The sequence below is a fragment of the Danio aesculapii genome, chromosome 11 (genome assembly GCF_903798145.1).
Source record: "Danio aesculapii chromosome 11, fDanAes4.1, whole genome shotgun sequence".
Lineage (NCBI taxonomy): Eukaryota > Metazoa > Chordata > Actinopteri > Cypriniformes > Danionidae > Danio > Danio aesculapii.
This window is the reverse complement of record NC_079445.1, coordinates 39,555,189-39,570,507: the sequence shown is the minus strand read 5'-3', so window position 1 is coordinate 39,570,507 and position 15,319 is coordinate 39,555,189. Positions and strand designations below refer to the sequence as shown.

The following is a 15,319-nucleotide window of genomic DNA, read 5'->3' as shown; positions in this document are numbered from 1 at the left end:
ATTCATATCGGATACATTTCTACATATGAACAAGGTCTGAATCTGAAATCCATGTGCTTTGTTCCTGCTTACACGTACATGGGCCATTTCCGATCTGTGCCACATAGTAGAAAAAAATCTGAATTGAGTCACTTGAACAGTGCAGTGTAAATGCGGCCTTTGTGGACTCATGGGTGTTTCGCTCTAGTAAATAGGTGTGTTAAGGCGCATGGTTACAGGTTTGTTTTTCCTACTATGGAAGTCAATGGTTACAGGTTTTTGTTTCCTACAATAGAAGTCAATGGTTCCAGGTTTGTTTTTCCTACTACGGAAAGTCAATGGTTACAGGTTTGAAAGTCAATTGTTACAGGTTTGTTTTCCTTCTATGAAAGTCAATGGTTACAGGTTTGAAAGTCAATTGTTACAGGTTTGTTTTTCCTTCTATGGAAGTTAATGGTTACAGGTTTGTTTTCCTACTACGGAAGTCAATGATTACAGGTTTGTTTTCCTACTATGGAAGTCAATGGTTACACGTTTGAAAGTCAATGGTTACCGGTTTATTTTTCCTACTTTGGAAGTCAATGGTTACAGGTTCGTTTTTTCTACTATGGAAGCCAATGGTTACAGATTTGGAAGTCAATGGTTACAGGTTTGTTTTCCTACTATGGAAGTCAATGGTTACAGGTTTGTTTTCCTACTATAGAAGTCAATGGTTACAGGTTTGTTTTCCTACTACGGAAGTCAATGGTTACAGGTTTGTTTTTCTACTTTGTTGTTAACATGTAACAATTGACATCCATGGTATTTGTTTTTCCTACTATGGAAGTCAGTGGTTGATTCCAACATTCAACAAAATATGCTTTGTGTTTGTGTTCAACAGAACAGAACAGAACAGAACAAAAAAAGGGTACAAGTCAAAGGTGATAAAATAGAGTTGTTATTTCTGTGTGAACTATCCCTTTAACAGACTTTCCAAAAAGCTTGACTACCTCAAATTATTAAGACCTGGATTTTCAAGTGTCAATCTTTCAAAAAAAAGTGTGATTATTGAATGCATTCAAAGTTTCTCAGTTTCTCCTACCTGCCTGGTTAGTGGTGATATTGACCATCACAGACTGCGGCTGCTCGTTGCTCAGATGTGTGACTCCATTCAGTGCCATGATACGGAAGGTATAGTTAGCATGAGCGGCGAGATTCAGCACTGTCACCCATGGCTCAGTAAGTCCTGTTCGCTGAGGGATAAAGCGCACTGGAGCTGCTCCTGATCTGGCCACTACAAGCCCATTCAAGGCTCCCACTGTCCCGCCAGCAGCTCCACTGGCGTCCCCAGAAGCCCCATTTACAGTCCCTGCCCCGTTACCTCCACCCGCACCCACCCGACAGTCCTCGCACTGTAACCCATCTTTATCACACTTCTGGCAGAGGACGTCATAGATCACATCACTGCGGCCTCCGGTGTCCAGAGGCAAAACCCACTCCAGACTGACCGACGTCCCGTTCACTGATGAGATGATGTTCACTGGAGCTGACGGAGGTCCTGCGGGAGGGTGAAGGCAGACACTTCTTAATTATAGGTTAATTGGGGAGGCTGAGGGAATTGGTGGTTATCAGGCGAGCTGATCAAAACAGAATGATTGAATTTGCACTTCAGTAACCACACAAGCCTGGTGCAACAAGTAATCTTGACGTGCGATTTCTGCACTCATTAAAAGTTATTAAAAAAACATAATAATTATAAAAATTTTAGAAAATTTTTGGAGACACTAAAGAATAAGAAAAAAGTTAAATTAAATTAAATCAAAATATAAAATAAAATAAAATGAATACCAAAACATCTTTGGAGACACTTAAGAATATATGAATACATTGAAATTTTTTAAAATAATTTTTAACTTATTAAATTGCTTAAATTACTGAAATTACATTTAAAATTAAAATTAAATATAATTTAAATTATTTAAGTAATAGAGTGCAGGGTTAATGGTGCAGGGATAGATGGGTGACAAAGCTGGCGCTGTGCATGAAATAAAATTAAAAATAATATAATAAAAATAAATAAATAAAAGATAGAAAAAAAATAGTAAAAAATAAAATGAAATAAATAATTTTTTTTAGTAAAAATAAAATAAATAAGAAAAAAATCTAAAATAAAAAAGTAAAGTTAAAATGAATAAAAATAAAAGAAAGAAAAAGAAAAGAAAAGAAAAATAGAATAAATTAAAAAATCTGAAATAAAATTTTATTTAAAAGAAAAAAGTACAGTAAAAATTAAATAAAGAAAAAAATGTAAAAAAATAGAATAGAACAAAATAAAGTAGAATTAATTTATTAAAAATAGAATAAATTATAATAAAATCTAAAATAAAAAGTAAATAAAATAAATAGAAAATAAAGAAAGGATAAATAAAATAAAAATAGAATTAATACAAAAAAATTAAAGCTTAATTAAAAAGACAAAAGTAAAGTCAAAATTAAATAAAAAGTTAAAAAGTAAACAAAATACAATAAAATAAAATGTAATTAAGTTAAAAAGTAAACTAAATTAAAAGTAAAAAATCAAATCAAATAGAATAAAATAAAAATCTAATTAAAAAAACTCACTTGTGCAAGGAGAAGAAGGTGGATCTGTAGATGAGCGATAGAAGTTGGCATCACACGGGCAGGACAGAGCAGCTCGGGTCTCAGAGTGACTGTGCAGAGGACATTTTCCACACTGCTGATCTCCTGCCACAGGCTTGTAGAAACCCACCTCACAAGCTGACAAACAAACAAACAAACAAACAATTATACTTAACACAATCCACTCTTACAGCATCTCAGAAGTTCAAAACAGCATTCTTGTTAAGGCAAATACACCTGTCAATTTTTTTTTTAATTAGGTTTTTTGAACCATTTTTTTAGCCTTGGGTTAAACATGAGGTTCAAGCGATTAGTTGACTTACTGTAAAAGTGAGTAAATAATTTTCTTTTAAAATAGATAGTTGACTTTAAAAAGTGAGTAAACCCATTGCTTTTAAAGCGATTAGTTGACTTTACTTACTGTAAATAAAGTGAGTAAACCCATTGCTTTTAAAGCGATTAGTTGACTTTACTTACTGTAAACAAAGTGAGCAAACCCATTGCTTTTAAAGCGATTAGTTGACTTTACTTACTGTAAATAAAGTGAGTAAACCCATTTCTTTAAGCAATTAGTTGACTTTAATTACTGTAAATAAAGTGAGTAAACCCATTGCTTTTAAAGCGATTAGTTGACTTAAATTATTGTAAATAAAGTGAGTAAACCCATTGCTTTTAAAGCGATTAGTTGACTTTACTTACTGTAAACAAAGTGAGTAAACCCATTGCTTTTAAAGTGATTAGTTGACTTACTGTAAATAAAGTGAGTAAACCCATTGCTTTAAAAGCGACTAGTTGACTTACTGTAAATAAAGTAAGTAAACCCATTGCTTTTAAAGCGATTAGTTGACTTTACTTACTGTAAATAAAGTGAGTAAACCCATTGCTTTTAAAGCGACTAGTTGACTTACTGTAAATAAAGTAAGTAAACCCATTGCTTTTAAAGCGATTAGTTGACTTTACTTACTGTAAATAAAGTGAGTAAACCCATTGCTTTTAAAGCGATTAGTTGACTTAAATTATTGTAAACAAAGTGAGTAAACCCATTGCTTTTAAAGCGATTAGTTGACTTTACTTACTGTAAACAAAGTGAGTAAACCCATTGCTTTTAAAGCGATTAGTTGACTTACTGTAAATAAAGTGAGTAAACCCATTGCTTTTAAAGCGATTAGTTGACTTAATTCAGTAAATAAAGTGAGTAAACCCATGCTTTTAAAGCGATTAGTTGACTTACTTACTGTAAACAAAGTGAGTAAACCCATTGCTTTTAAAGCGATTAGTTGACTTTACTTAGCTGTAAATAAAGTGAGTAAACCCATTGCTTTAAAGCGATTAGTTGACTTTACTTACTGTAATAAAGTGAGTAAACCCATTGCTTTTAAAGCGATTAGTTGACTTTACTTACTGTAAACAAAGTGAGTAAACCCATTGCTTTTAAAGCGATTAGTTGACTTTACTTACTGTAAATAAAGTGAGTAAACCCATTGCTTTTAAAGCGATTAGTTGACTTACTGTAAATAAAGTAAGTAAACCCACTGCTTTTAAAGCGATTAGTTGACTTTACTTACTGTAAATAAAGTGAGTAAACCCATTGCTTTTAAAGCGATTAGTTGACTTTAATTGCTGTAAATAAAGTGAGTAAACCCATTGCTTTTAAAGCGATTAGTTGACTTTACTTACTGTAAATAAAGTGAGTAAACCCATTGCTTTTAAAGCGATTAGTTGACTTTACTTACTGTAAACAAAGTGAGCAAACCCATTGCTTTTAAAGCAATTAGTTGACTTTACTTACTGTAAACAAAGTGAGTAAACCCATTGCTTTTAAAGCGATTAGTTGACTTTACTTACTGTAAACAAAGTGAGTAAACCCATTGCTTTTAAAGCGATTAGTTGACTTTACTTACTGTAAATAAAGTGAGTAAATCCATTGCTTTTAACGCGATTAGTTGACTTAAATTATTGTAAATAAAGTGAGTAAACCCATTGCTTTTAAACCGATTAGTTGACTTTACTTACTGTAAACAAAGTGAGTAAACCCATTGCTTTTAAAGCGATTAGTTGACTTACTGTAAATAAAGTAAACCCATTGCTTTTAAAGCGATTAGTTGACTTTAATTGCAGTTAATAAAGTGAGTAAACCCATTGCTTTTAAAGCGATTAGTTGACTTTACTTACTGTAAACAAAGTGAGTAAACCCATTGCTTTTAAAGCGATTAGTTGACTTTACTTACTGTAAACAAAGTGAGTAAACCCATTGCTTTTAAAGCGATTAGTTGACTTTAATTGCAGTTAATAAAGTGAGTAAACCCATTGCTTTTAAAGCGATTAGTTGACTTTACTTACTGTAAACAAAGTGAGTAAACCCATTGCTTTTAAAGCGATTAGTTGACCTTACTTACTGTAAATAAAGTGAGTAAATCCATTGCTTTTAAAGCGATTAGTTGACTTACTGTAAATAAAGTGAGAAAACCCATTGCTTTTAAAGCGATTAGTTGACTTTACTTACTGTACGAATGTGGAAACATTTCAAACACATTGCATTTATTGACATGATTACTTAAATCTTGTTCTTATTTGTTTCATTCATGTTTAACTAATCCAAATCAATCACAAAGTTTATTCATTCAATTATGTTAATACAAATGAATAGAAATTGTATACGCAATCACGATACACAAGTATTATTTGTAAGGCCATAAAACATTTTTGAATATTACTTGAACGAATTGAAACACAACAAGTTGTAAACAAGCAGTGCGACAATGTGACACTCAACTACAGCAGTTCAGAGTTTGAAGAAGAGCGTTCAAGTAACAACAACAAGAAACTGAAGAGGAAAAAAGAATAGAAAATTAACATAGAGCGATAACAAGTTCTTTATCTGCGCCGACAGAAACCCTAGGGAGTCCAAAAAAAAGAAGAAGTATTCCTTCTTGCAGTATTTATCCTTGTCTGTTTTCTCTTTCGGCTTGATCCGATTAATCCTTCCCTCCCTTGATGTTTTTTTGAAAAGCTCCTGAGTTGAAAAGCAGGTCACGATAAACATTGAGCTTGAATACAGTGACGTCGGGACGCTTTGAAGTTTTCGACAGTTTTTTCCTCTGGCAACACAATCAGAAGCGCAACATACAGACGCAGCCAATCACGATGAACTTTGCTGACCTTTTTTTGCGTTTGGGCTGAAATCTGGCTTTTAAGACTCTTCTCGGAGCTGATAAGAGTTAAAGAAGCAGATAGAGACTCTGGTGGTGTTTACATCCACTACATTAAGGCCTGCGGTAAGTTTTTATTTTTTTGCTGCACACTGTTTGGTTTGTCAGCAGCTGTCAGAGAACTGCTCTCCTCGCAGCCACATTTGCATTACAATGAATTTTAATGAATATTTACAGCCATTGTATGCTGACCTTGATTTTTTTTTACTCTTTGCGGAGATGGTTAAATAAATGTGGCTGAGAGGAATAACCGCACAAGTGTTTCTCAGGTCGAGACTGTGCAAGGTCTTGCAGGAGAATGAGGTGATTTACTGTGTCGATATTATTATGAATGGGTGGCTTTTTTCATGGTAGGCGAGGAAAAAAAATAGAGTGTATGTCAGAGAAATAAAATTAAACATGAAATTATGATAATATTGCTTCATTTATTCATTCATTCATTCATTCATTTTCCTTCAGCTTAGTCTCTATTTCATAGGTTGCCACAGTGGAATGAACCCCCAATTTTTCAGCACGTTTAACACAGCAAATGCCCTTTCAACCGCATCCCAGTACTGGGAAACATCCATACACACTCATTCACACACACACACTCAAATACCTGGGCTAATGTATTTTATTCAATTCACCTATAGTGCATGTGTTTGTACTGGGGGAAACTGGAGCACCTGGAGGAAACCCACGCCAACACGGAGAGAACAAGCAAACTCCACACAAATGCCAACTGACCCAGTCAGGACTTGATCCCGCGACCTTCTTGCTGTGAGGTGACAGTGATAACCACTGAGCCACCATGCCATGATATACATGTATTGGATTTTTTTTATGATTAATAAGTACAAACGTATATTAATACACTGTAAAAAATCCTGGTTACCATAAAATTTTAAGTTGAATCAAATTGACTATGTAAGTCGATTGAACTCATGTTAAACTTAAAACAGCTTGCGTAACTTATAACATTAAGTTAGAACATGATCATCAATAAATAAATAAATAAACAAACAAATAAATAAATAAATGAAAATCCACCACATAAGGGTGACTAAAAAACAATATTGACAGAATTTTCATTTGGCCGAGCTGCTTCTTTAAGAGTCTCATGATGCGTGCCCTGAAATACACACACGGAAACACTCAGAAACTCTAGTGGGAGCCGAACAACAGCTGCTAATGAGCGAGGAGGATTGTCTGAGTGATGAACGATTGTGTCAGTGAAATCATAGCTGAAAATGGGCCACTCGATCACAGCTCCTCCAAACACACGTGCTGGAAACGTCCCGCTTGCCACCGAAGGGCCAGACACAGCCCGCTAACTCACTCGCATCACTGTCCTGCTCTAGATTTGGACAGCAGAGTGTAAAATACAGTGCTGGATGCCTCTGAACATGCATGAGGAGCCATACTCTTACTATAATGATTGCTTCCCTTGAGAGATATAAAACCCAAGAGATGCTCTCATTCAGCCTCTAATATTCAATAGGGATGGCTGACGCGAAACGTTTTAACGTGGTGCCAAGACCTCAAACCGCAGATGTTTCGAAACACTGCTCCGAAACATTTCGAAACACTGAGGTCACATGAGTAAAGTGCTTCAAAAGCATCGGTCACAAGCATTTCAAGACCTGGCGAAACTGTAGATGGGGTCAGATAGTGGGGGTCGGAAGTCAAAATTATTAGCACTCGTGTGATTTTTTTTCTTTTTTCAAATATTAACCAAATGATGTTTCAAGAGTTCACACTTAGATTTGCTTGGCATGCTGTCGCGGGAGAGAACCCTGAGCTTGGAGATAATAAAGACCTGGTCCTGGTCAATAAGCATATAAAGGGGGTGCGAGATCAGGTAGGTCTCGATAGCTCCCCCTGGAAAAGGGAGGAAAAGGAGGAGATGGGGTGGAAGGGGGGATTCTTCCAAAAACGAACATAGAGCAGTAGGGTGAAATCGGTCTATTTATTGTAAGCTTGGAGCGATCTGATTGGATTATTACTGATTATGGATGAGAAGCCAGCTGTGATCACTTCACATGCTCCTCTCGAAATGAGATTATAAAACTTCACTTTACAGAGCAAGGAATTTTTCACAGTATTTCCAATAATGTTTTGTTTTCTGGAGAATTTCTTATTTGTTTTACAACCCTAAATCAGAAAAGCTTGGGAAAATATGGAAAAGGCAAATGAAATAAGAAAGTAGTGATGCTTCATGTTTTGTGTGGACAACTTCATTTTATTTGTGTATATATACCGTGCATCCGCAAAGTATTCACAGCGCTTCACTTTTTCCACATTTTTTTATGTTACAACCTTATTCCAAAATGGATTAAATTCATTTATTTCCTCAAAATTCTACACACAAGACCCCATAATGACCATGTGAAAAAAGAGTTTTTGAAATTGTTGCAAATTTATTAAAAATAAAAAAACCTGAAAAAAAAAAAATCACATGTACAGAAGTATTCACAACCTTTGCTCAATACTTTGTTGATGCACCTTTTGGCAGAAATTACAGCCCTAAGATAATTTGAATATCATGCCACAAGCTTGGCACACCTGTCTTTGGGAATTTTTGCCCATTCCTCTTTGCAGTACCTCTCAAGCTCTATCAGGTTGGATGGGAAGCGACTGTGTACAGCCATTTTCAGATCTCTCCAGAGATGTTCAATAGAATTTAGGTCTCAGCTCTGGCTGGGCCACTCAAGGACATTCACAGAGTTGTTGTGAAGCCACTCCATTGATATTTTGGTGGTGTGCTTTGGGTCATTGTCCTACTGGAAGATGAACCGTCGCCCCAGTCTGAGGTCAAGAGCACTCTGAAGCAGGTTGTCATTCAGGGTGTCTCTGTACATTGCTGCATTCATCTTTCCCTCTATCCTGACCAGTCTTTCACCACCATAGTAGCTGCCACCACCATGCTCCACTATAGGGATGGTATTAGCCTGGTGATGAGTGGTGCCTGGTTTTCTCCAGAGGTAACGCCTGACATTCACTCCAAAGGGCTCAATTTTAGTCTCAGACCAGAGAATTTTGTTTCTTATGGTCTGACAGTCCTCCAGATGCCTTTTGGCAAATTCCAGGCAGGGATTGTTGGATTGCTGCACAGAAGGTTTTCCTTCTGTAAGGTTCTCCTCTCTCCAAAGAAGAACGCTGGAGCTCAGTCTTGGTGATTCCAAACATCTTCCACTTACGGATGATGGAGGCCACTGTGCTCATTGGAACTTTCAGAGCAGCACAAATTTTTCTGTAACCTTCCCCAGCCTTGTGCCTTGAGACAACCCTGTCTCGGAGGTATACAAACAATTCCTTTGTCTTCATGCTTGGTTTGTGCTTTGTCATGCACCATCAACCCTGGGACCTTATATAGACAGGTGTATGCCTTTTCAAATAATGTCCAATCAACTGAATTGACCACAGGTGAACTCCAATTAAGCTGCTGAAACATCTCAAGAAGGATCAGTGGAAACAGAATATACCTGAGCTTAATTTAGAGCTTCACGGCAAAGGTTGTGAATACTTATGTACATGTGATTTTTCAGCTTTTTTATTTTAATAAATTTGCAACAATTTCAAAAAATCATTTTTCACATTGTCATTATGGGGTATTGTGTGTAGAATGTTGAGGAAATAAATGAATTTAATCTATTCTGGAATAAGGCTGTGACATAAAAAATGTGGAAAGAGTGAAGCACTGTGAAAACTTTCCGGATACACGGTAAATCCTTTCTGTCATTCAGATCTGCAACACATTCCAAAAAAGTTGGGACAGGAGCAATTTAGGGCTACTAATCAGGTAAACTGGGTAAATATTGGTTAAAACCACATTCTGCACACATTACAAAGTCCTGGCTGTGGAGAAAGAGGATACATGTACTTGACTGAAAATTAATAATAATAATTATTATTATTAATAGTTATTGGAATTCTCAAAATTGCAAAAATATCTAATTAAATAAAAAATAATAAACATAGGGTTATCATGCTACATATCTGACCCACAATAACAGTCCTTATTTACACACACTGATATTTCAAACTCATATGACTTTGTTACCTTTTACTAAATAAATAAATAAATGTATAAATAAATGTATAAATAAATAAATAAATGAAAATCCACCACGAGGGTGTCTCAAAAAACAATAATGTCATAATTTTCATTTGGCTGAGCTGCTTCTTTAAGAGCCTCATGATGCGTGCCCTGAAATACACACACGGAAACACTCAGGAACTCTAGTGGGAGCAAAACAACAGCTGCTAATAGCTGTGGAGAAAGAGGATACAGGTACTTGACTGGCCTGTCTGCAGTCCCAACCTGTCTCCAATAGAGAATGCGTATTACATTTTTAAAGACCAAATTGCGTCAACAAAAACCCTGTACCTTGCCCACCTTAGGACTTGTTTGCAGGAAGAATGGGACAAAATTACACCTGAAACACTTTATCACTTGGTGCCTTCAGTCCCTAAGCGTGCTTTAAGTGTTGTGAAAAGGAATGGCAACATTACAAAGTAGAAATGCATTACTGTTTCAACTTATTTTGAAATGTGTTGCAAGAGCCAAAATTGTAATACGTGCTTATTTAAAAAATAAAATAAAATCAATAAAAATCACAGGAACACATTAAATAATGTTTGTTGTATTGTCTGCAAAGAATCACAAGTCAAAGTAAATTTAGAAATCACTAAATAATTCTGACTTCAACTGTATGTATGTACCCTGAGCTCCTGTAAACCACAAAAATAAATTCCTTGTGTTTTTTGCACTTGGCGAATAAAACTCCTCCTGATTCTCATCTACTGTATTCTCCGAAATCATCCAGCAAAACTTCTCCTTTTTTTTCCTCTCCCAATGCAGCACTTTCAGTGGTGACATTAATCAAGGTTAGCGACATTTGGAGGCGACCAATCACCCACTCATCCCCAGGCAAAAAAAAAAACCCCACAGCCGGAGCATGACTGACACCGTCCAGATCCTGGAGCCACGAAACCACGATAACACCTAATGCAGACCGGCCCTCAAACCACAGGGGAACCAGCCTCCAGATCCAACAACCAGAGGCGCAAAAAATAAAGAAAGAAATAAACAAACAGGCACGGATAAGACGACGACAAAGAGGAGATGAAATGCTCGCGAACGTTTGGGCCTTCAAGCTTAGGCTCTGACTATCAAAATGCCAATTGATGCATGAAATTCAAGCTGAGGCGAGAGTACAATAACAGCCGACACAGACATGACCTTTTGATAGTCATTAAATAGACAGGTCTTTGATTTCAAACAGCGGCGATCATATTTTGCATTACAATACAAGGATTTACCTGCGCATTAGACTCTTACTCTTCAGTCATAATAGAGCCTGCTGCTTTTGCTGAATGTTACTCAGTGCCTCCGCTGAAGATTTAAAGGAACAGCGCAACATATGTGTATGAAGAATCAATTTGTCAACTTATACTCACTATCATGTTATTCAGACAATGCATGTGTTTTGTAAGCTGCTTTTTGTCAGTTAATACGAGTTAAATTGAAAATGAATCCAAATCATTCTCAGGTTCAATTCAAGTTGAATTTTACAGCTTGTTTCTGGTTTGATCTTCATATTTTTGTCATTTCATGTGACCAATCATTATGCAGATTACTTAAGGTAATGGCATAAAACGTTAAAAATTCCTTGAGGATTTGACTATTTTAATCACAATTAATGAATTTAAATTAAGCCCCAAAAAGGAAATGTGATCTCACATCTGCAAATCCTAAAACTTGGATAGGTGACAAGACTTTAGTCAGGTAGTGTATGTACTTCATTTCATAATGCATTACTGACATTTGCCCTTTTATTGTCAGCTAATGACATATGAAACGGCAGTTTTTGAAATAGAAATATTTTGTAACATTATAAATATTATGAATTGAATGCATCTCAATTGAGTTTCAGATATTTTAAATGGAAGTGTAAACGCACCATAAAAATTTCTCTACATATTTTCGTTATGCTTTTTAATTGCATTATGGGACCTTGATATTTCCTCCAACAAATTTTGATGAAAAGTAAAAGTGATTTTTTTTTAGGACATTTTTAATTGTTTGAAATCATATATTGTCTGTATTGGTGTTGCAAATCAGTGTGGGTTGCAGGACAATGGGGGGTGGGGGGTTGCTTGGCTTTTTCCAAAAAATCTATAAATAAATAGATTTAAATAAATAAATAAATAAATAAATAAATAAATAAATAAATAAATAAATAAATAAATAAATGTATAAATAAATGTATAAATAAATGTATAAATAAATAAATAAATAAATAAATAAATAAATAAATAAATGTATAAATAAATAAATAAATGTATAAATAAATAAATATATAAATAAATGTATAAATAAATAAATGTATAAATAAATGTATAAATAAATGTATAAATAAATAAATAAATAAATAAATAAATAAATAAATAAATAAATGTATAAATAAATAAATATATAAATAAATGTATAAATAAATAAATAAATAAATGTATAAATACATGTATAAATAAATAAATAAATAAATAAATAAATATAAATAAATGTATATATAAATAAATAAATAAATAAATGAAAATCCACCACGAGGGTGACTCAAAAAACAATAATGTCAGAATGTTTATTTCTGCTTCTTTAAGAGCCTCATGATGCATACCCTGAAATACACACACGGAAACACTCAGAAACTCTAGTGGGAGCCAAACAACAGCTGCTAATGGCTGTGGAGAAAGAGGATACAGGTACTTGACTGGCCTGTCTGCAGTCCCAACCTGTCTAAAATAGAGAATGCGCATCACAAGACCAAATTGCGTCAACAATTGCGTTAATTCATTTTATTAAACTATTAGAATGGCCATATTTTATCCATAAACTACTGAAGAACAAAATAGTAGTTAATAGTAACATTGTTAACATGTTAATGATAAATATTAAAAACAACAACATGCAAATAAAAAGCCATCAGGCTTTCAATGTTTTGTGCAACTCCTGGGGTGATTACGTTATAGTAAAGACAGCAATAGCATCAGATGCAGCAGATTGATTTTATGGCACCAGGTTAAACTTTCTGACACCTTTTACGGCACTCACATACACTAAAAATAAATACAGGCCACAGCTAAACATGGCGGATAATCTCCGAGTGGCGTTCTCCATAATTAAACGATGAATACGACTTGGGTCTTTTGGAACGTGTACGCCGTTGTGTGCAAGGTTTATCTATTTATAACCATCTAAAAGAATATTAGGGGTCTCGAGTCACTGGCATTTTTATTTTGGGTGTCGTGGGCTGAAAGGTTTGGGAAACCTTGTTGTAAATTCAATTTCAATTTCAAATTTGTAAATTTCAAAAACTTAGGCAAGGCAAGGCAAGTTTATTTATATAGCACATTTTATACACAGTGGCAATTCAAAGTGCTTTACATAAACAGCAATAAAAGATACAAGTATAAGAGAAATCAAAACAAATAATAAGAATGGTTAAAAAATAAAATAAAAACAGATAAAATGTGTTATAAAAGAATGAAAAAGAAGAGAAAAATAGATTAGTGCGATCTGTCGGACGTAGCACAGCGCTCATTCAGTAAAGGAACAGCTAAACAGATGTGTTTTCAGTCTTGATTTGAATGTGCCTAATGTTGGAGCACATCTGATCATTTCTGGAAGCTGATTCCAGCAGCGAGGGGCGTAGTAGCTGAAAGCCGATTCACCCTGCTTTGACTGAACTCTTGGAATTTCTAGTTTATTTGAACCTAAAGATCTGAGTGATCTGTTAGGTTTGTATTCAGTGAGCATATCTGTAATGTATTGAGGTCCTAGGCCATTTAGTGATTTATAGACCAGTAATAATACTTTAAAATCTATTCTGAATGTAACTGGGAGCCAGTGTAAAGACCTGAGGACAGGTGTGATGTGCTCTGATTACCTGGTTCTGGTCAGAATTCTGGCCGCAGCGTTCTGGATGAGCTGTAACGGTCTGACTGTATTTTTGGGAAGGCCAGTAAGGAGGACGTTACAGTAATCCACTCTGCTGCTGATAAAAGCATGAACAAGTTTCTCTAAGTCTTCACTGGAAACAAAGCATCTAATTCTTGCAATGTTTTTGAGATGATAGTATGCTGATTTACTAACTGCATTGACATGACTATTGAAACTCAAATCTTACTCCAGAGTCACACCAAGATTATTGACCTTATTTTTTGTTGTTTGACCCTTAGAGCCAAGGTACGCATTCACCTTGAGAACCTCATCTCTGTTCCCAAACGCAATCACTTCACTTTTCTCTTTGTTTAACTGAAGAAAGTAATAAGTCAAAGTCATTTTGAGGTATTTAACCCAATTATAATATAATTTATTATACATTATACTATTTCAAACAACTAAAATGTCAATAAAAGTCACTTTGTTAAACTGTAGATTTGCATTTCTTTTTTTTATTATTATTTTTATAGAGGTTTTCACCTTTAGACAGTGGAGATTTTCAGACAGGAAAGTATGGGAAGCAGAGAGAGGGGAAGGATCGCCAAAGGACCTCGAGCCGGGAATCGAACTCAGGTCGCCGCGAGCACCTGGGTGCTATTTGTCGACGCACGAACCACTAGGCTATTGGCGCCGACGAGAGCTGAATTTCTAAAATCAAAGGTCAACAGAGCAGCGATCAACAGCCCATAATGCAATTCATAACCTGAATAAACTGAATTATTGTAATTTCCCTGACTCTTTAAAACATTTGAAGGTCATTTCGAAATTAGCATTATGACATTTAGATTGCATTTCAATATTATTCCAATTTGACATATTGTTGCACTATAACCTAATAACAATCTTTTACTATGTACAAAAGCAGCTAGGACATTCTGCATAACATCTCCTTTTATGTTCGCTTAAAAAACAAAAGTAGTAGAGATGATATAAGGCTAAACAGGGACATAACTTTCATTGAACCGCTCCTTTAATTGATCCCTAGGCTACGCGAAGAAGAAGCGCATGAGTTATAAAGCCCACAAACGCAAAGCTCCCTATGCACAAAATAAACATATACCTTTGACATGCGAGCATATCTTAATTTGTGAAAACGGCTCACGCTGGCCTGAAGAAAGCAGACTAATTCGAAAGCGGCCATGTGTAAAAATGTCTGTTTATCCCAGAGGGAGACTTTTAATGGATATATAAGAGGGCCGTAAGGAGTTAATTGTTTGTGGCTCGCAATCTGATATTAACTACACCGCGCGGAGGGCAAGGGAGTCTATTATCTAGTTTACTCTCAAACGCTTGCATTAATATACATACAGATATATATGTGGGGGTCTTTTGCGGACGTGCATCCAATTTGGCTTCTGTTTTCCTATTTTGGCCCTTAATCTTATTGTCTGTAGTTGTGGTTGGAACTGTGTCCTCCAAAGATCTCATCTTAAACTTTCCCAGCGCGGGAGGGTAATTGCTATCAGATCAATTTACTCAAGAAAAGTGCTGCCTGTTTCTAAGTGCTTGATAGATGGAGAGCAAC

At 35.3% G+C, this 15,319-nt stretch overlaps 1 protein-coding gene across 2 annotated transcripts in view; it reads right to left on the bottom strand.

Moving 5' to 3' along the window:
• The window catches only part of epha8 (eph receptor A8), a 180,972-nt gene that overhangs the window by 36,188 nt on the left and 129,465 nt on the right, over positions 1-15,319 (bottom strand). For both annotated transcript variants that reach the window (XM_056467927.1, XM_056467928.1), the window contains exons 4-5: positions 2,581-2,736; positions 1,061-1,516 (exon numbers count right to left, since the gene is read on the bottom strand). In XM_056467927.1, the coding sequence (XP_056323902.1) occupies positions 1,061-1,516; positions 2,581-2,736 (612 nt within the window). The remainder of the gene's footprint in view (positions 1-1,060; positions 1,517-2,580; positions 2,737-15,319) is intronic.